Source organism: Mastigoproctus giganteus, chromosome 3, assembly GCF_048544385.1.
Source record: "Mastigoproctus giganteus isolate SK-2022 chromosome 3, ASM4854438v1, whole genome shotgun sequence".
In the NCBI taxonomy this organism is placed as follows: domain Eukaryota; kingdom Metazoa; phylum Arthropoda; class Arachnida; order Uropygi; family Thelyphonidae; genus Mastigoproctus; species Mastigoproctus giganteus.
In genome coordinates this window covers 201,001,935-201,024,529 of record NC_143577.1, presented here as the reverse complement: position 1 = coordinate 201,024,529, position 22,595 = coordinate 201,001,935, and the positions used below count along the sequence as shown (strand labels likewise).

General features: G+C 37.7%; 1 protein-coding gene across 1 annotated transcript in view; it reads left to right on the top strand.

The window, feature by feature from the left end:
- The first annotated feature begins 20,330 nt into the window (after positions 1-20,330).
- The window catches only part of LOC150088572 (zinc finger protein ubi-d4-like), a 232,773-nt gene continuing 230,508 nt past the window's right edge, over positions 20,331-22,595 (top strand). The window contains exon 1 of the mRNA XM_090370812.1: positions 20,331-20,359. Coding sequence (XP_090226938.1) covers positions 20,331-20,359 — 29 coding nt within the window. The remainder of the gene's footprint in view (positions 20,360-22,595) is intronic.

The following is a 22,595-nucleotide window of genomic DNA, read 5'->3' as shown; positions in this document are numbered from 1 at the left end:
TTGATCTTTTTCTCACAAACAACCATTCTAAGTACACGGTCGAAGCCTTTTTCACATGGCGGTTCCCAACCTTGTGTTGTTTGGCATTACGAGAATGCAAAATGGGATGACCTGCGAGATTTCTTTTCTTCTTTTCCTTGGTTGGATTACTGTTTCAAAACTTCTGATGTCAACGTTTGCTCAGATCGTGTCAGTGAAATTATTCTTGCAGGAATGGAATCCTTTATCCCACACTCCATTTTAAAATCTTGTCCTTTATCTAAACCTTGGTTTTACAACTAATGTGTTAAGGCTGTTCAAGAGAAGAACATTGCATATCTTAATTGGCTTGTTTCTAATTCTTCAGTTTCATTTTCTGCCTACACCAAAGCTTGCAACAATTGTAAAACAGTTATTAATCAGCCCAAACTAGAGATTGAACGGGCTAAGAGTAGAAAACTTGCTTCTTGCCCTAATGGTAGCCAAGTATTCTGGTTTCTTGCCAAAGCTATTGGCTGCAACTTTTGCTCATCTCTGCTCCCGCCTCTGTGCAAACCAGATGGTTCTGTTGTCACTTCAGCAGCCAAGGTTAAGCTGACCTGCTAGCATCCCATATTTTTTCCAACTCACGTATTAGTGATCTTGGTGAAACACCTCCCACCATTCCCAACACGCTCCATTCAATTCCTGCTATGGTCTTCCGTCAAAAGGATGTCAGAAGAATTTTGATGAATCTTGATTCTAAGAAAGCTCCAGGTCCCGATGGTATTTCTCCACTTGTTTTCAAAACCTGTGCTCCCAAACTTCCTCCTGTTCTTTGCCGCCTTTTTTCACTTTCTTATTCCAAAGGTGATTTTCCTTCTGCTTGGAAATTTGCTAATATCCAGCCAGTTCCTAAAAAGGGTGACAAATTCCTCCCATCTAATTATCATCCCATTGCAATTACTTCTACTCTTTCTAAAGGAATTGCGAAATCAATTAACGACCAACTCTTAAACTGCCTAGAAACCTTCCGTCTGATTAACGATCACCAGTATGGTTTCCATCAGTGTCAATCCACTGGTGATATTCTGGCTTATATTACCCATTTATGGACTGATTCAATGGAAAAATTTGATAAAACACAAGCAGTTGCTCTTGACATCTCAAAGACTTTCGATAGTGTTTGGCATAAAGGTCTTCTAAACAAGCTTCCATCTTATGGTTTGCCAACTGTTTTTTGTAATTGGTTATTCTGTTTTCTCTCTGTCTTCTAACTTCTCCACTAATGCCAGTGTCTCCCAAGGTTCAGTTCTTTCCCTCACTCTTTTCCTCTTGTATATTAATGACCTTCCATTGACTGGAAATCCTATTCATAGTTTGCACTTGAAAGTCTGCTGTATAGACTGGAGCAATGTGACATTAAGGGCAAGTTACTGCCATGGATAAAGGGATGGTTAAGTGGAAGACAGTAGTAATCAGTACACTGTTCTTGACAGACTAATGTTATTAGTGGAGTTCCCGGGGTTCAGTGATTTGTCCACTGTTGTTTCCAATATTTATCAATGATATTGATGAAAGTATATCGGGCTTAATGTCTAAGTTTATAGATGGTAAGGAGGTTGGCAGGGTGTTTAACGACAGTCAGAGTGAGCTACTTGCAACAAGGTCTAGGAAAATTGGGTCTAATGACTGAGAAATGGCATTTGACGTTTAACCTTGATAATTGCAAGGTACTCTAGCAGTAATCCCAGAGTAACTTATCAACTGTGTGTTATTACCTTAGGGTAGTAGAAAATGAAAAAGATCTGGGAGTAATTGTGCATTCAGATATGAATTCTCTGAGCAGTGTGGACATTCTGCCAGGACAGCTCATGGGGTTTTGTCAACGATATACAGAAAATTTGCCTTTAGCCAGCAGGTGGTTAATTGCTGGAACAAACTTTCATCTTTCGTTGTGAAAGTTGATAGGTTAAATAAATTCAAGGAGGAACTGGACAAACTTTTAAAGAGAATGGTTGTGTCAATTTTTTTTTTTTTTTTTTTTTTTCGCTGATGCTACATAAGCTCATTTGCTTGCATCACATGCCTGTATTACTGTTACATGTATAGTAATTGGTATCACTGGTACTTTGTTCTCAATTTATCTTCCACCTAATTGCCCATATACCATTCAGGAAATCGAAGATCTCGTCTTCCAGTTCCATCTCCATTCTGTTTACTAGGTGATTTTAATGCACAACACCACCATTATGGGGTTCCTCCACACAGACAAGCATGGAAAGCTTATTGAAATGCTGATTGACAGACATAATTCAACATTATTGAATGGCTTGCCTACCTATGTCCATTTCTCTACTGGAAAAACCTATGCAATAGACATTTCCATTTGTTCTCCAATCCTCTATCCAAGTATTGATTGGGTAACTCTTAACGATCCTTACAACATTGACTATTATCCAATAATATGTAAAATTCAAACATCCTATTCCTTACCAACAGATGATTCGGTAAAATGGAAATTTTCAATGACTGACTAGATAAAATACAACAGTGACACTTGTTTGACAACTATATCATCCAGTCCTCTTCCATAAATCATGTTCATCATCAGCCATTTTCAATCCACTGCAGGATGAAGCAACTTTCCAGTTCCTTCTGTTTCGTGCAATGGACATCCATTTACTACACACTACCTCATGAATTTCATCTGTCTATCTCCATCGTTGTCTTCCAGGTTTTCTTCTAGCTCCTCTTGGGTACCATTCTTTTAGTTTCTTAGTCCATCTGTCATCATGCCTTTGAGCTATGTGTACTTCCAAAGACCATTTTAGTTCTTTAGTTTTGATAAGAATGTCCTTTACTTGAGTTTGCTTCCTAATCTATGTGTTTCTCTTCTTATCTAGCAGTCTTATTCCTAATATAATTTGTTCCACTCTTTGCTATGTAGTTTTCAGCTTTTCTTCCATTCTTTTGGTGAGTGCCAAAGTTTCACTTCCATAAGTCATGTTGGGGAGTATACATTGGTTCATTATTTTATGTTTCAGACAAATTGGGATATTGCTCCTCAGTATGTGACTATTTCCTGAATGCTATCCATCCAAAATTTATTCTTCTCTTGACTTCCAGCCATTTATCATTATTTCAGCTAATGACTTGTCCCAGATAAGTTTTTGAATCCACCTTTTCAATTACTGTTCCTTCAATGATTTTATCCCTTTCTGTGACATATTTGTTCATCGTTACTTTTGTTTTAGCCATATTCATCTTTAGTCTGAAATCCTTACCAACTCTGCATAACTGATTAAGATTTTCCTCTAATTCTTTGGGATCGTGGCTTATAACCACAATGTCATCTGCAAATCGTAAATGGTTTAGGTGTCTTCTGAAAGTTTCCTCAAGGGCAGCAGTAAACAGCTTCAGAGACATTGTGTCTCCTTATTGAACTCCTTTCTCAATTTTAAATTTGCTACTGTCATTGTTTAGTCTAATAAAGGCAGTAGCGTTCTCATATATTTTCTTCAAAATCATAATGTATGGGGTATCTATGCCTTGTCTTTCCAGTGCCCGAAACATTGCCTTATGCTGTATGGAGTCAAATGCCTTTTCAAAATCCACAAATGCCAGGCATAATGGTGTTTTATATTCATTTGCTTTCTCCATTAGCTGTGATATTATGTGACGGTGATGCATAGTTGAGAATTCTATCCTAAAGCCAGCTTGCTCCTTCAGTTGATTCTCATTAAGTATCCTTTCTAATCTGTTAGTAATGACCCTTGTGAACAACTTTTAGATGTGGGATAACAAGCTAATTGGTCTATAATTTCCAATTTCTGATTTATCTCCTTTCTTATGCAGCAAAACTGTGATTGCATTATTCCACTCCTTAGGCATCACGCGCCTTTTCTAATGCATTTTGTGAAGAGTCTTGCCAGTTTCTGAACCATGTTACTAAACACATAACAAATTAAATCCTAACAGCTGCCACTGCTGCCATTCTGCAATATCAAGTCAGAAATAGTTGAAAATTAAATTGCTGGAGGAACGAAGATTGCAACAATGAAAAAGAAGAGAAAAAAACAAAGCACGGAACCCATTCTGCGAACATACAACCACTTCCAACCTTATTAATTATGGGAGACATAGAGCAAGAGTCCGTCCATTATATCAGACAAAAAGCAAAAAAGGATCTTGGATTAAATTTGCTTCTTCAATTAATAAAAATACAGATATCAGACTGATCTGGAGAAAAATAAAACAATTAAATGGTAAATTTCCTCTGTTATCTACTCTGCTGCTTATCTGGAGTGGACAGGAGCTCTCTACTCCTACAGAAATCTCAAATGCACTAGGAACCATATTTTCTCAGTTGTCCTACTCAACCACTTATGACTCTTTCAGAAAATTAAACATGTAACTGAGAATTTGAAATAGAATTTCAGACACCTCTCCTTTGCATTATAATCAACCATTTATCATGTTTGAACTGCAGCAATCTCCTACCAACTCAAGATCAAAAATTACTATATTCGCTGATCATTTTTGATTGAATCTTCGCTGAATATTCATTCCCAGGCTCCTGGCATAATTCCTATGTACTGGACCAAAACCTAGTAATGACCATTCTGTTCCTCACAGCTACAGACTGATTTCTCTTACCAACTGTCTGAGGAAAATTCTCAAAAATGATTCGTTGTCGTCTCACTTGGTATCTTGAGTACCAAAACTTGATTAACAACAATCAGTTTAGATTCCCAAAAAAATCGAACATCATTGGATCAAAGCCAAAGCAAACTTCAGAAATGTATTCATTAAAAAAAGGAACATCTCATCATGATCTGTCTTGGCATTGAGAAAGCTTTTGGCACCACATGGTGTTTTGGCATCTTAAAGGATCAGGATGCAATTTTAGGGCTATAGCTTCAGGTTGTGAAAAAAGTTAACTTATGTACAAGTTAGTGTAATTACATCATTTCTGCATGCATCCAACTACTAAGTAGTTGAAAATTGGCATCATTTAAGTATATTTCATGTGTGAATACTGAGTTACTATGATATTGCACTACCTCGAATAAGTAACGCTTATTCGAGGTAGAAGAAAATTGTGTTGTAATTTCCATTACTTTACACCATGAGGATTCTTTCATTTTGTGGAGATATACTTCATCACTGGGTTGTCATCATTGCAATGCCAGGGTAGCCACTCACCAGTGAGGAGCCAATAAGCTCCAAAATGGTGCCATATGGATGGTGGTATCCATCGAGAATAAATAACACTAGTCTTATTCGAGGTAGCGCAATATCATGGTAACTTGTGAAGGTATTCACAATGCAAAATATACTTAAATGATGCCAATTTTTAACTACTTAGTTGGCTGCGTGCAGAAATAATTTGCAACCTGAGGCTATAGCCCTAAAATTGCATTGTTTTTAATGTTAACAATCTAAAGAGTGTTAAAGTCAGTAATGATTCCAGATTGGTGCATTAGGGCAGTGACTTTATTGTGGAAATGGAAAAACTTTTGTTAATATGATAAAGTTCCTAATCAATTTATCTGCGATGTGCCAAGCAGATCTATGATGATCTGAAACTTAAAATTGCATCAACAAGTGGCAGTGCTGTGTACTTTGAAGACTTTAAAGTAAGCAGAGGCTGGTTCAAGCACTTCAAAAATAGGGTGACTATTAAAAGTGTTGTTAGCATGGAGAGGTATCCAGTGCTGATAAAGAAGCAGCCGAAGCCTTTAAAATTGAATTCCAAGAGCTTGTTGATCAGGAGTATTATCTCTTCAGTTTTTAATGTTAATGAAGCCGGCCTCTTCTGGAAGCAAATGCACAGAAAAACGTATATCACTTAGGATGAGGCTAGTTTACCTGGGTATAAGCTTATGAAGTATTGGCTCACTCCCCTCTTGCTGAAAATGGTGCCTCTACAAAGGCACCATTTTCAGCGAGTAAAGTAAAGGTTAGTTAACTTGATTCAAAACCTGATTGCTTGCTGAACAACATAAAAGCTAACAGGGGTGTCATCTGTTGATCACACTGGAGCTGATAAATACCCAGTGAAAAGTATTTAGTATTGATATTAGCCATATAGTGCACAAACGCTACAGTCTTTAATTAAAATAAAAATATAAATAAACTAAATTTTTTTGAGCACATCACCGTATTCTGGAATGCAGCCAAACGTGGGCACACCTATGTCTGAATATACCACATGACTCCTCGTGCAGGTGTCACATATTTCTGCAATTGGGATACAAATTATGCTTTGTATCTGTTAGGAACATTTAATTTACACAAATGTTTGTAGGAGTTTGGACAGTTTTACCTTAAAACTTAGTATGTAGTAGTAGTGGCATGTAATGCAAGAAAGCAAGTGTATTAGCTTATGCAGCATCAGCCAAAAAAAAAAAAAAAATGTTCACACAACCATTCCCTCTAAATGTTTGTCCAGTTCCTCCTTAAATTTATTTAACCTATCAACTTACACAAGGACAGATGGAAATTTGTACCAGCAATTAACCACCTGCTGGCTAAAGGCAAATTTCTGCAAATTATAAATTTATGATTGTACGCATAAGCATTTTTTTAATGGCACACACAAATTGCAACTAACACGATTCGCGTGGAGTAACATTTATGAAGCTTTAAAAACAAAGGAATGAAGAGAACATTCTGAAATTTTATTTATGTTTTTTATACGACTGAAGATTTCGGTAAACGGGAAACACATTTCACCATAATAAGGTAAAAAACCATAGAATTCCAGCTATCAGTATTTTCGCAAATGCAAGAAGATCGAGTTTACTACCCTTTTATAATTGCTTGCAGTAACAGAAAAGGCCAATAAACTGGAAAGTGCAAATTGTTTTTATTGTTTTATGGTCGTGACCTCCAGAAATGTGCTTTAGAAAAATATCACAAGCCATTCAAAATTAGTTCTTATAACAGAACATACAATAACAATGAAAGTGTAGTCCATTTTAATGATTTGAATTGGTAACCAATACAATCTACAAACCATGCTCACGACTTTCTATATGGCTTTAAGGTCATTCTCGTGACCTTAAAAATGACATTTTATAGAGATAAATAGCTTAGTTATACAGCAAAAATTTCAACTTCTGAGATCTTGAAACGAATTACCAAAAAACAATGTGTTATTTGGGTTCGCATTATGGTATTTTAACGATATGATGATGTCTCTGGAACGGATTAATATCTTAAAGCTGTATACACTATTGTATTGCTATGCACGTGGTTTGAAATGCAGTATTTATGAATGTTTAACATTCATTTTTTGCAATTAATGTTCATATTTTCGATTTTGTTGATACTTGATACTTGACAAAAAAAAACTCGTAAACCCAAGAACTCGTAAGGTGAGAACTGCCTGTATAGGAATTTTACTAGTAGGGAAAAGGAGGTGATTGTCCCTCTGTATGAGGCAATGGTCAGGCTACACCTTGAGTACCGTGTACAGGTCTGGAGGCCTCATTTTAGGAAGGGTGTAGGTTTGCTTAAGCGTATACAGAGAAAGGCAACAAGATTGGTGAGGGGAATGAAGGGATCCTCTTACCAAGAGAGGCTTAAAAGAGATTATCTTAGAAACGAATGCCTCTTGAAACATTTCTGAAGAAGACGACTCCATGTGCAACAAACCAACAAGTGCTGAGCGAATAATGAGTGATCAACGAGTGTGCATTTAGTCAATGACGATGAAGAATAAACATTCTTTAACATTTGTAAGTTGTAAATAATTTCTCTATTATAATTCACTTGATTTTACAGACTACGTTTTCATTTCTTTGGATAAAGCAATCATTATTTAAACATAAACTAATTAGCTAACTAATTTCATCGTTGAGAACGTAACCCCTATTTTTAACACTTTGTCTATGTGAAATTAATTTTCACTGTACGAGCGTGCGCTAGTAACGAATTAACTCGTAAAGTCGAGAACTACCTGTATATCATTGACAAAATCCCATGACCTGCCCTGGCAGCCTGTCTGCATTGCTCAAGAAAACTTCATATCTGACTGCACAATTACTCCCAGGTCTTTTTCATTTTCTACCACCTTAAATGTAGTACCACACAGTTGGTACATTTCTCTGGGGTTACTTCTACCCATATGCAGTACTTTGCATTTGTCAAGGTTAAAAAACTTCAGTTGCCACTTCTTGGCCCATCTGCCCAAATTTTCTAGGTCCTGTTGCACTAGCACACTGCCATTACTGTCATTAACAACCCTGCCAACCTTTGTATCATCTACAAACTTCGACACTAAGCCTGATATACCTTCATCAGTATCATTGATAAACATACAAAACAACAGTGGACCCAGCACCGAACCCTGTGGAACTTCACTAATAACATTAGTCCACGAAGAGCAGCACCCATTGAATACCACCCTCTGTCTTCTCCCATCCTTTTATCCATTGTAGCAATTTGCCCTTAATACCATTCTGCTCCAATTTGTACAGTAAACTTCCATGCGCAACAGTGTCAAAAGCTTTCTTGAAATCCAAGTTATATGATATCAAAATTATTTTTTGCATACAGTTCCTTTTTAACCACATCATAATATCCTATCAAATTTGTCAGACAAGACTTTCCCTTAACAAACCCATGCTGTGGCTGAATTATTGCTGCAGTCTTGTCTAGATGATCCTGCAGTGCATCTTTAACCAGTGAATCCATTATTTTACCCGGAACAGAAGTTAAACTAACTGGTCTGTAATTACTCATGTCACCCTTTGATCCTCCTTTGTGAATTGGAGATACATTTGCACATCTCCAGTCCGTGTGGACCCCCCCCCCCCCCGAGTCCGAGGATGATCTCATAATTATGGCTAAGGGTTTGCTTACTTCCTTTGCCGCCTCCTTTAATATAACTAGATAGATCCCATCCACCCCGGGTGCCTTTCTTATGTTTAACTTCAACAATTTCTCCTCCACTTTGCTCTCAGTTATTACAATAAAAGTTATTAAAAATAAAGTTATTACAAATAAAGTTATTACAATTTGATAACCTTCTTGCATTTTCAAACCGTAATAATTCCTTATGTGTGAATGTAGATGCAAAATACTCATTCAATTTGTTTGCTATCTGAGCAGGATCATCAACAGTCGAAACATCGATAATATCAAGTGGACCAATCAGATTCATCCCCTTCCTTTTAGAGTTTATATCAGTAAAGAAATCCTTTGTTTTTCTTAGCATCCTTTGCCAAAGATTTCTCTTAATCTGCCTTTGCCTGCCTAACCCCCTTTGTGACTTGATTGCAGACTAGCTTATATCTACCAAAGGCTTCTGTGTTGCCTTTTAATTTATATGTATCCCATGCATTTTTCTTCTCTGCCACATGTCTAATTAGTTTATCTGACCTCCATTTAGGCCTAAATCTTGAACAATATTTCTTTGTTGGTATGAAACTTTTAGTAGCTTCCACTATTAATTCCTTGAATACTTCCCACTTAGAATTTGCTGTTAGTAACATCAGTTGAACCCACTGTACAGAATTTTAAAATTGTCTGAGACCACTGTACTCAACGTTACGGAAGCAAAAACCCTTTCCTTTATCCCTGATGGTAATTATATCTTTAAGTAAATCCCACATCAGTACACTGTGATCACTGCCACCTAGTGGTTCCTTTATCTGCAAATTCTTAATACACAAATGATCACTGCTGTTAACCAGATCAAAAGCATTACCATCTCTGTTTGCATCTCGAACATGCTGCTGCAGAAAACAATCATCCAATAAATCCACAAAAGTCTTACTAGTGTGTGAATGACCTGTACACATTGTACTCCCCAAATTCCAATTCTGTATTCCTAATATGTGACGCCACGTCTCTGATATCCCAACAATATCCGCCTTTGATGTCTTGACCAACACTTCAAATTCATCAAATTTATTTTCTATACTTCTAGCATTGGTATACATGCACCTATTCTTAGTTACCTTAACACATCCCATATACCCACCTGTTTCACAATGATTGTCATCAGGTCCTGAAACCCCCAGCACCCCTTGCTCCAGGCTGGTGCTTATTCTAATAGAAGTAGTGCAAGAATCACCTTCACCTCTGCCTGCAGCTACTTTTAACCTTTTGGTCTATGAATCCACCCAAGGTAGCAGTTTTCCGACCCACCTAACACTGCCTCGATAGCATCAGCAAATATTCTTGCACCCTTCCTATTTAAGTATATCCCATCCCTGTAGAAGCAGTCTCTCCTGTAAACAAGCACAGACCATGCTGAAAAAAATTCTACCACTTGAGCCTTGCACATTCCCTCCAGGGCTGAATTGATTGACAAGGCTCTCATCATGTACTCCCTCCTATCGTGTCTTGGCCGAAATGCAGACATTTTCAATTTTAACCCTAAATCACTATATGTACAATAGTTTTCTATAGGGGAATCCCAACAATGTAAAATTGCCCTTTTGCGACTGACCCTTGTGTACTTTGAGATCCTGTTGTAGTTAAATAGAAAACTCACCCCTTTTTCAATTAATAAGGCTTTGCAGACATTGACTCATCTTGACATCTACAGAGCCTTGTAGTTTTTTGCCCTGCATTTCAGGCTTTACTATTGCAGATAGTCTGACTTTTCCTTTAACCTGTTGACCTTTGGTTGAGAGAGGTTATTTTAATCCTCACTGTTTTGTTGCTCAATAAACAAAAGTTTATTCCAGCAATTAACCACCCGCTGGCTAAAGGCAAATTTCCGCACATCTATTCTACGTCTGTCTTTCCTTAATTTGAATTTATGTCCCCTTAGGTTCGTAATCTGAACAAGTGGAAGAATCCCATCAGAATTCAGCATGCTCAACCCATTCAAGGCCTTCTCAATCAGATCACCATGCAGGTGCCTAGTCTCCAGCCATTGCAATTTGCAGAACTTAAACTCTCCATTGAATAAATCAGTGTCTCTGTGCACCTCTGGGGACATAATAAAATCATTATTTTTTGAAAAAACCTTTTGTCTTTTCACACAAGTACTATTGGGTGCAAAGTATTTTTATCTGTCTAAGTGTTGGAATATAAACCTCACTTTTCACATAACCCGAAAAAAAAAAAAGAACGTTAAGAGGTAAAATTGGGTGAACAAGCTTATCAAAGAATGGTCTCTCCAAACCCAGTCAACAGTGAGGGAAGTACTCATTTAGTAATATCATAACTGCATTCTGAAACTATACAGCGGCACACCATTTCATTTAAATTTAACTATGGCTGATGTCCCATTTATCAGTGGGTAAATCAGGTTTTGTTCTTCCAAAAAAACGCCTGGTTTGCATTTTTTTTTTTATTTTTTATTATTATTTTTTATTGTATGATGTGAGCAATACATGAAGGGACCAGTTTTTTCCTGCTTCCTTTGTGTATTGTGGCCTGGCCATGAGGTCCAACCGGAGAGTACGGCACCATCGTAATATCCAAGCCCAGGTCGGGATTCGAATCCCCGCAACCTTTGGGTTGCCAGACAAGCACTTTACCCACCCGGCTAGTCTGGTTGGCCGCATACCACTGATAGCTGTGAAATCAGCCACTGTTCTGACATTTAAAGCTAGTCTATTTAGCAAAGAATAACCCACACACTTGTTTATTACTAATAGCATAAAACATTCCCTTAAGAACTCTTTCTTGACATTGAATTAGTTATTAAAATTAATCTGGCAGTGGTGCACCCTAAATTATGAGGGGGTGAAAGTAGTGCTGTAGCTGACAGGTGCCAGCTGTGTTTTTAATTTCTGGATAAAGTTTTTGGTTTTTTTGAATTCTGCTTGGAACATATATTTAATTTTTTCTTAACCCAGCTGTGTTGGCATATGCAAAATGCCAAAAAAAAAAAAAAAAAAATTGAAATGGCTGTCAAATTAATGCAAGTGTGAATCTTAATATTCCTTTAGTTGTGGTTACTTTTGATTTGCATATCTGATTTTGTTGGGATTTGAGAAGTATATAAGGAAAAAATCAGATCTGGGTATTAGGCCTTCTGCATACACCATTGCACCCACTTGTGTAAAATAGGCTAACATTTGTTTGGACCGCCATGAGATTGTAATAAAAATGACTGTAATGGGTCCAAAAAAAGTTTCCTCTAGAGGGAATGTTGACATCTAACTTTAATTTTTTTGGCAAATAATGTAATTTGAATTACAAGGTTTTTGCTGTTGTTATTGCACTTTATGTAAGTCTTCTTGTCAGTTTTTCAGTTCTAGTGTTCAGCTGGCACAGCCTGGCATGTAAAATACAGTATTCACTAGTGGAATGCTCATATGAGATGCAAGCCAAGTTTCTGGACTGGCAGCATAGAGTGTTAACCACAAAGAGTATAGCAGTATGCCATTAGATACTGATGAGATTTATGCTAATAGTGTGTTGTGTATTTGATGTTTAAGTGTGCTTTACTTCAAATAATTTTATTATTAGGTAAGATGATGGACATTAAGGAGCAGCGAATTTGTATCAGAATGTGCCATAAACTTGAGAAACAGCTTCAGAGACATGAAATGCTTAATCAAGCATTTGTCGATGATATTTTGAGTAAAACACGTGACATTCATGTTTCCAAGGTGTCTAAACTTCGGTTTAGGAATTTCAGTGCTCAGGTGTCTGTTGTCATGAAATTTTTAAAAATTAAAGTCTAACTGATGAAAATGTTGAAAGAGTGCATCAAGTCATCCATGAGGATAGATGGCACATGATTAACAATATCTGTAACATTCTAGGCCTATCATACAGTAAATGCTGATGCATTTTAACTGAAAATTTAAATATGAGATTGGTTGTTCAAAATTTGTCCTGTTTGCTGAGTGATAAACAGAAGCATAACTGGCTTTCTATTTGCAGGGACCTGCAAGTATTTCCTGAAAAAAAACAGAAACTTCCTTTCCAAGGTCATAATGGGATGGTAGCTGGGTTTATGGTTATGATCCATTTCCACATTCAAAAAGGCAAGGCAGGTCAAATAAAACATCAAGAATATGCTGATTGTTTTCTTCAACAGTGAGGGAATTGTTCATCAGGAGTTGTTTCTGATAGGTACAAACTGTAAATCGCCAGTTCTACACCTGAGTCTTAAGGTGTTTGAGGGAGGATTGTCAGGAGAAAATGCCCAGACAAATGGCACATTTAGGATTGGCTTGTTTAAAACAGGTTTAGGATGACCTGTTTTTAACTAAGAGCAAAATGGCAATAGTCCTCTATACCTTCCCTGTTGACGCCTCCGTAGCCAGGTGGGAAGGAGCAGCAGTGCGTAGCACACGCTTCTTAATTAGACCGGGGTTCGAGCCCATCACCACCAAATACGGAGGATGCGGAAAGGTCAGGGAATGACCACTGCATTTCCCTGAGCAATATTGCCTTAGCTGCTAATGCTCCTAAAAACCAAAATAACAAACAAACAAACCTTCCCTGTTGACTTGTTCCTGTTCCCCAAAATGAAAATAGTTAAAAGGATGAAGATTCAAAGACATTGCAGATATTCAAGCTGAATCAAAAAGTGTTGTACAGTATCATGAAACAGAAGTTCTAGGGATGCTTCAAACAGTGGGAGAAGCATTAGCATTGGCAACCCCAGTCTGTAAATTTTTCGCATGCATCTCATATGACACAAAACATCTGAACACATTTCCACTTCAATTCTACATTTCCATGACATTATTGTCCTCAAATCTTAAAAAAAAAAAAAAAAAAAAAAATCAGTTTTATTTGCAGATTTATTTTCGACTTTTATTTGTGATTTAATATTACACATATTATGTGATTGTGAAAATTGAATCAAGTATGGGATCGTGGGAGGCAATTATGGTTCTCAATTTATTTAAAATGTTAAAAATGCATTAATTTTTAAAACTAGGTGTATCCAGTTTAGTGTAACATGCATCATCTTTCTGATAATGGCGTAAATAGTTTAATCTAGATCCTTCAGTCTTCACCATTCTTGTATAGCGGTGATATAATTCTGCAGCAGTCATTGTGGATGTATGCATATGTCTCTGTTTGCAGGTGGCTCCCTGTCTTCTCCAACAAATATTGCAGCAATCTCTGTTTTGGATGTAGGTGCATTATATCGTCTCTTAACCATCTTGTCCAATTACTTCAGCCATACACCCTTGGTTTGATTGTGTTTTTTAAGCCGTTTTGTTGTTGCTTCAGCAGAATCGAAAATATAAAGTTGTTCATATCCTGGCTTATTTGCCTCGTTTGGATATAGCAGTGAGACCAAATGGCAAATCTGGCCATGTATCCTTGAGGTTGTCACAGACATTCTCTCAGATATGCCAGACAAGCTGTACATGCTACCTCATTGAGTCTAAAATGCTGATGAAACTGATATTCGGGTAACACTCAAGTCAAGTGGACCCAATTTCGGCAAAGTCCTGACGGTCTGTGACAGCCAAATCCTCTGCTTGCACCTTCACGATGGTGGGACTGTTAGTAATTCTAGGTATAACCTCCATGCACAAGTACATGGTGGGTGACCATCCAGGTGTGAACCAACGTAAGCAGAGGTCGAGGTGTGGCACCCACACCACATGGAGGAATGCCACCCCTCTATGTTACCAGGCAGTATTAGGTGGTAGATGACTCTCATCAACCGGTGCAATACCACCACTTTGCTTATTGGAGGCTTGAAGTGGTGGAACCCATGTTTAGTCTCTAGAGCTAAGTTCCGGTCAACCCTTCCCCATCTCTTCCATCATGCAGTATGATTGACTTTTGAGGTTATGATGAACATCGTGGTGAGATCCAGTATTCCTTACATTTCGAGAGTACAGCTCTAAAACGGTGTTTTCAGGCTGGCCGCTAGTTAGTACACTGGACCGAACCTATTGGTAACTCTCTAGGAGGCTTCCGGATCAGCTAGTGTATAATCTTGCTACCTCTACTCTGCCAGATAGTGACTGGAGGCAGTCTGAGTAGTGTGTATGTGGGGCGCATTGTCGAGGTCATGTTACATCAAGGATCTGGGTATATTCTTACCACGTGTATGCCATATCCAAAAATTTCGTTACTTCATACAGCATGTCCCACCCACTTTTTCTTACTATTGAATACACCACGAATTGTCAAACTAATAGTGCAAGCTTATCTGCGAAAAGATCTAAACCTCCCAAGAAGTTCCTAATTCATTTCACAAATATACGTGGTCTCAATTCTAATCTTAACGATGTCCATTTCCATTTGCAGTCTGCCAAACCCCATGTACTTTTTCTGACAGAATCTCAGTTATCGGTTGATTCAACTACTGCTCATTTCAGATGCCCAAATTATTTGTTGTATGATTCTTTTTGCCTCAAAGGTGGTACATATGCATATGTCCATTCTGATATTCCCCCAGAGACTTGGCAATTTCCTCTCTTTGGAATCTCCTCTCTTTGATCTTCTCTGGCTTAAAATCTCTCTACCTCATTGTGTCAAATTCATCTGTTGTCTCTACCGTTCTCCCAACTCCACTAATCACTTGAAGCTCTTTGACTTTCTCCAGTCCAACTTTCCTAACAGTGAAGTAATTTTCCTTGGTGATTTTAATGTTCACAACTCCAGCTGGCTTCCGTTTTCTAGTCACACCGACCCAACTGGTCGAGATGCTGAGGCTTTTGCAATTACTAATGATCTTGCACAGATTGTTCATTTAACTACAAGAATACCGGACAATCCTAATCATACAGCCAATACGCTTGATCTTTTTCTCACAACCCTTCTAAGTACACGGTCGAAGTGAGAGGTCCTTGAGGCACTTCAGATCATAACTTGGTGATTTGTCTCTTCTCCAATGGAACCTCTGTCTCATGGCTATTCCCAACCTCGTGTTGTTTGGCCTTACAAAAATGCAAAATGGGATGACCTGCGAGACTTCTTTTCTTCTTTTCCTTGGTCGGATTACTGTTTCAAAACTTCTGATGTCAACGTTTGCTCAGATCATGTCAGTGAAATTATTCTTGAAGGAATGGAATCCTTTATCCCACACTCCACTTTAAAATCTTGTCCTTTATCTAAACCTTGGTTTTCCAATAAATGTGCTAAGGCTGTTGAAGAGAAGAATGTTGCATATCGTAATTGGCTTGTTTCTAATTGTTCAGTTTCATTTTCTGCCTACACCAAAGCTCACAACAATTGTAAAGCAGTTATTAACCAGTCCAAACTAGAGTTTGAACAGGCTAAGAGTAGAAAACTTGCTTCTTGCCCTAATGGTAGCCAAGCATTCTGGTCTCTTGCCAAAGCCATTGGCCGCAACTTTTGCCCGTCTCTGCTCCCACCTCTGTCCAAACCAGATGGGTCTGTTGTCACTTCAGCCAAGGATAAAGCTGACCTGCTAGCATCCCATTTATCTTTCAACTCATGCATTAACGGTCTTGGTAAAACACCTCCCACTATTCCCAACACACTCCATTCAATGCCTCCTGTGGTCTTCCGTCAAAAGGATGCCAGAAGGAATTTGACAAATCGTGATGCTAAGAAAGCTCCAGGTGTCCCGATGGTATTTCTCCACTTGTTCTCAAAACCTGTGCTCCTGAACTTACTCCTATTCTTTGCCGCTCTTTTCACTTTCTTATTTCAAAGGTGTTTTTCCTTCTGCTTGGAAATTTTCTCATATCTAGCCAGTTCCTAAAAAGTGTGACAAATCCCTCCCATCCAGTTATCGTCTCATTGCAATTACTTCTACTCTTTCTAAAGTAATGGAGAAATCAATTAACCGCCAAATTTTAAACTGCCTAGAAACCTTCTGTCTGATCAACGATCGCCAGTATGGATTCCGTCAGTGTTGATCCACTGGTGATATTCTGGCTTATGTTACCCATTTATGGACTAATTCAGGGGAAAGGTTCGGTGAAACACAAGTAGTTGCTCTTGACATCTCAAAGGATTTCGATCGTGTTTGGCATAAAGGTCTTCTAAACAAGCTTCCATCTTATGGTTTGCCAACTGTTTTTAGTAATTGGTTATCCAGTTTTCTCTCTGATCGTTCACTGAGGGTGATGGTAGATGGCTCTCTGTCTTCTAACTCCTCCACTAATGCCGGTGTCCCCCAAGGTTCAGTTCTTCCCCCCACTCTTTTCCTCTTGTATATTAATGACCTTCTTCCATTGACTGGCAATCCTATCCATAGTTTTGCCGATGATAGCACATTGCATTCCACTTTCCATTTTGAGAAACCTTATCCTGCTCAATCAGCTTCAACTTCTCGAAAATCTGCTACCAATTCCTTAAATGCCGATCTTCAGGTAATTCTCCAGTGGGGCAAAGACAACATAGTTGATTTCAACCCTTCTAAAACTCAGTCTTGTCTTATATCTCGCAAAAAGGATTCTTCTGCTCCTATGCTTATCTTTAGTGACGCTCCGATTTCTAGGCAAAATGATATATCTCTTTTGGGGATTACCCTGACTTCTAATCTCTCTTGGCACAAGCACCTTACATATATTGCTACTTCTGCATCTAAAAAACTTGGTTTTCTCTTTCGCTCTCAGCGTTACTTTTCTTCCAAACAGCTGCTCACTCTGTATAAATCGCAAATCCGCCCTGCCATGGAATTTTGTTCCCACATCTGGGGTGGTGCCCCCAAAACCTCTCTCAGGCTTTTTGATTCCATTCAGAAGAGGTCAGTTAGGTTAATTAATGACTCGTCTCTAACAGAGTCTCTGCACTCGCTGTCTCATTGACGTACTGTTTCTGCTGCATGCCTCTTCTACAGATACTTCCCTGGGCACTGTTCTTCTGAATTGGCTTCTATAATTCCTGCTCTCTCCTTCAAAACAGTCGGAACACTTGCAGCCACCAGCCAACATCCATTTACTGTCCAACCTCAAACTCACAGAACCAACTTTTCATCTTCTCGTTTATTCATTCAGCTGCCATTTTCTGGAACAACCTTCCTTCATACGTATTTCCTGAAAATTACAGTCTATAGAAGTTAAAGTCCAATGTCAACAAATATCTACTTTCGTCTTCTCAACCTCCAATCCAAGCACAGTACTAAGTACTATAGGTTCTAACCCCTCTCGTGTTTGGTGTTTGTATTAAAAAAAAAAAAAAAAAAAGTATGGATCATTTTCAGGCATTAATCTGATTTAATCTCTGCACCCATTGATGCGAATGCCGTTGCTGAGTTGTAGTCTTGTATATGTTTTCTGTAGTTATTTGCTTCACGTGTATCCCCTGTAAGCAGCTCTTGTAATAGAGTAGGTGTCTCAGAAAGTGGGTCGAGTGAAACCTTTCCATCATGACAGCATTTAATGTATTTATTCGATGTGTTTAACTCATATCCCCAATATCTTGCATTGCAATACTAAACAGTTGTAACACATATTTCCTCTGTCACGCTCTTCCACATTAATTACAGCTTGTTGATTATTCTCATCTTGCCTGTCTTCTCATTTTGATTTGATTTTGCCTGTCTTCTTATTTCCAATCTTGCTTCTCTTGAATGTTTTCTGTCTGTCTTTGTAGTCTTAGAGTCTCGTTTCGTTCTCTTAGTCTATTAGATCTCTCCTCTGTTTCATTATCATTTCTTTTACATTTTCTTTAAAGTTCTTACACACTGTTCAGCCATTTTTACACTTTTTAAAACTTAGAATGGTTATTAAATTTGAAGACAGATAACATAACAGATGAATCAGATGATATAACAGATCAGTCAGATGACATAACAGATCAATCAGATGACATAACAGGGCTGACAGTAGAGGAACCAGTAGCAGGAAGTGATCACAGAGTTCTACGGTGGATGATGATGATGAGAGGTAGCAATAGTAAAAGGCAAAGGAATGGGTTTTAATTTTAGAAAAGGAAATTACGATGCCTTAAGGTGGTGCTTCATGGCCTCTATTCACTGGGTAGATATCGCACGGAGAATGAATACAATTGAACTGTGGTATGCTTTTAAAACATTAATCACAGATGCCTTGAATGTGTATTTACCATTAAAAAAATACTCCATGAGGGGGGTTCCAAGTTGGATGAATAGTGAAGTTGCCACATTACTTGAGCAGAAAAAGGTGACATGGAAAGGTTACAGAGCAATAAAAAGTACTGAAGCCTATAACAGCTACAAGATGATCTATAATAGAGCCACAGAAAAGGTTCGACAGGCAAAGGCAGTTTATGAGAAATCACTAGCAAACAGAGCAAAGGGGGGGGGGAGATAAGGAATTCTTCACATGTATAAATGCCAAGAAGAGCAGGACAAACCACATCGGACCTTTACGTAAGGGAAAGGGGATAGTATTAAATACACCAGCTGCCCGTTGCAGATGAACTCAGCAGTTATTTTGCGTCGATATTTACAAGTGAAAAACCTTTTGTGGCAATGGAAAATTGTAGTGGCGAAGTTGAAAAATATGTAATTAATGATGTTAATTTCTCAAGTTTATTTAATGAAAAAACTTTCGAGCCTACAGGCCAGTAAGGCTCCTGGAGTTGATGGAATATAACCTATAATCTTAAGGGAGGTGGCAAGTGAGTGCATTGAACCATTGAGGCTAATTATGCAAGCATCACTAGACTCTGGGGAGATTCCCTTGGATTGGAAAAGTGCCAATGTATCTCCCATACATAAGGGTGGCTCTAAGAGTGAAGTGGGAAATTATTGACCTGTCAATCTGACTTCATTGGTAGGGAAAATCATGGAGGCAATGATCAAGAGTGGAATTCAGGATCATTTGGATTGAATTTAAATTCTCAAGGATTCTCAGCATGGTTTTGTAAAGGGAAAATCATGTTTAACAAATCTGGTTCACTATCTTGAAAGGGTCACTCACGAGCTGGATTTCGGGAATAATTTCGACATTGTTTATTTAGACTTCAGCAAAGCTTTTGACTCATTCCCACCTGAGCGGTTGCTTTATAAGCTGGAACAGGTTGGAATCACTGTGAAAATCCTTAGATGGATAGCAGGATGGCTTCAGGGCAGGAGGCAGAGGGTTGTGATAAATGGCTATTCCTCAGATTGGGTTGATGTAAGAAGTGGGGTTCCCCAAGGATCAGTATTAGGACCGCTGTTGTTTTTAATTTTCATAAATGACATCGATGAAGGGATAGAGGGAGTGATGTCTAAATTTGCAGATGATGTTAAAATTGGTAGTGTAGTTAATGATCACTGTCAAGCTGAGCTTCTTGGCGCCTCCGTAGCCAGGTGGGAAGGAGCAGCAGTGCGTAGCACACGCTTCTTGATTAGACCGGGGTTCGAGCCCGTCACCACCAAATATGGAGGATGCGGAAAGGTCAAGGAATGACCACCGCATATCCCCGGAGCAATATGGCCTTAGTTGCTAATGCTCCTAAAAACCAAATAACTAACTAACTAAGCTTCTTCAGAGAGACCAAGATAGACTTCAGGAATGGCCAGAAAAATGGCAGCTATGCTTCAATCCAACAAAGTGTAAGGTATTACACCTGGGAAACAGTAATCCCAAAATAACGTATTCACTTGGTGGAGTTCAACTAAACCGAGTACTGGAGGAACGGGACTTGGGTGTTACGATACGTTCAGACATGAAATTATCTGAGCATTGTAAACAGGTTGCAAGGAAGGCCCATGGTTTCCTATCGATGATCTATCGAACTTTTGCAAGTAGAGATAGGGATGTGATAATCCCATTATATAAGGCTTTTGTTAGACCACACTTGGAATACTGTGTTCAAGTATGGAGACCACACCTAAAGAAAGACATTGAGCTTCTGGAAAGGGTGCAAAGATGGGTAATTCGCCTGGTGAGATCGGCAAAAGGGCGTCCTTATGAAGAAAGACTTTGAATATGTGGGTTGAAGAGTTTGGAAACTAGACACCTTAGAGGAGATTTGATTAAGGTGTTTTAGGCTCTGAGAGGCATCAGTAAAATGAATGATGACGAAATTTTCAAGATTATAAATGATGCTAGAACTAGGGAACATAAATTCAAGTTACGGGGGAAATGTTTAGATTGCACTGCAGAAAGTTTTATTTTAGCCAGTGAGTTATAAATTACTGGAATAAGTTGCCTACATGGTTGGTAGAGGCTGACAGTTTGGGGAAATTCAAAGGTCATCTGGATAGTACCTTCGGGTCAGGGAAGCGCATAGGATGATAGGTCTAATTTCCTTTTCTTTTATTAATTATTATTATTCATTTATTTATTATTATAATTTTTTTATTCGGGTTTTTTTTTTTTTTTTTTTGCTGGTGCGGCATAAGCCATAGGCTTTCTTGCACCATGCAGCCATTACTAATACTAATAAAATAAACATACATCAATAGCTTTCAGGCATAGGTTGCCTTTCTTCAGTCAAAAAATAGTACAAAAATTAATAAAGAATGCCTGGTATGGTGGTCATGCGAGGTGAACCGCGTGAATGGTGCTGGCAAAAATTAGCAGTTGGAAAATTTGGGCAGCATACCTAAGTGTTTTATATATATATATAGATAAGGCATATAACGAAACCTTATTATAAGACTTTTGAAGTTTTCTTAAACTTTTAATTTAAAAATTATTTTAATATATTTCTTCCCTGCATGTTTAAAAGATATGGGATATCTCCGTTAGTATTTATATGCTTATGAAAATATCTACTGGTTATTGTGAAAAGAAAATAAATAAAAATATATATTATTTCTTCTTACATCCACTATACATCAAGATAATGAATACATTAAGAAGTGCCTTTATTCCAAACATTTCATGGTATCATGGGTGACTCGGATGCACTAGTCAGTTGGACTTCAGGATGGCATTATTAATTATATGTAATTGGTTATTTTAAAAAAAGTTCGTGCACCTCTTATTTTAAAGGAAAAAAATAAAACTTTTATTAATTCTGCTGAAAATTGAAAAATTAAAAAAGTCAGTCTCAAAATATGAACACTAGACTGCTGTAAGTTTTAATACATCCTGCTTTAATACATCCTGTAAAGATACAGGATATATTAAAATGTTATTACAATGTATAAGTATGAATAAAATATTGTATTATAATGTACATTGAGTAATTTATACTAAAACATCTGTTAAAAATAAATATACAAACTTTATTTTAATTAAACACATCAAAAACTATGCAGTGTAACTAATGGAGTGTTTCTGCCACTTTTTTTTTTTATTATTATTTTTTTTTTGCCCTTAAAGCTCACACAAAGTTGTTTTCAATGTGAACATTAGTTGTTTTTTTTTCATTTAAATTCATTTAGAGGGAAAAAATACTTAAATTCTTTCCATTGAATAAAAAACAAAAAAAAATTTAAAAAAGATACATAATATTCAATATTAATATTAACTTAATTGAAAGGATCACAATTTTCAGAGTCAGAAACAACTGTCATAATAAGGGAAATGTGTTAATTCCTTGCTGGTAGAGGGTTCTGGTGAAATTGGTCCAGTTGATTAAATGGTCTTGAAGAAATCATCAAGGTTCAGTTGCCTTATACCTTAGTGCTGCTTCCTCATTACTGTAGATCGACATTCTCTAAAATGTTCATAATAAGGAAGCACATCAGGATCTGATGATGATTCAATATAATGTATGATGCCATCCATATGTTGTCTTATAACAGACAATTTAGGATGAGGTGCAACTGATTCTTTGTCATCATCATCATTGTCCTCTTGTTCTCCCTGAAGAACATTTTCCTCAATCTCTCCCTC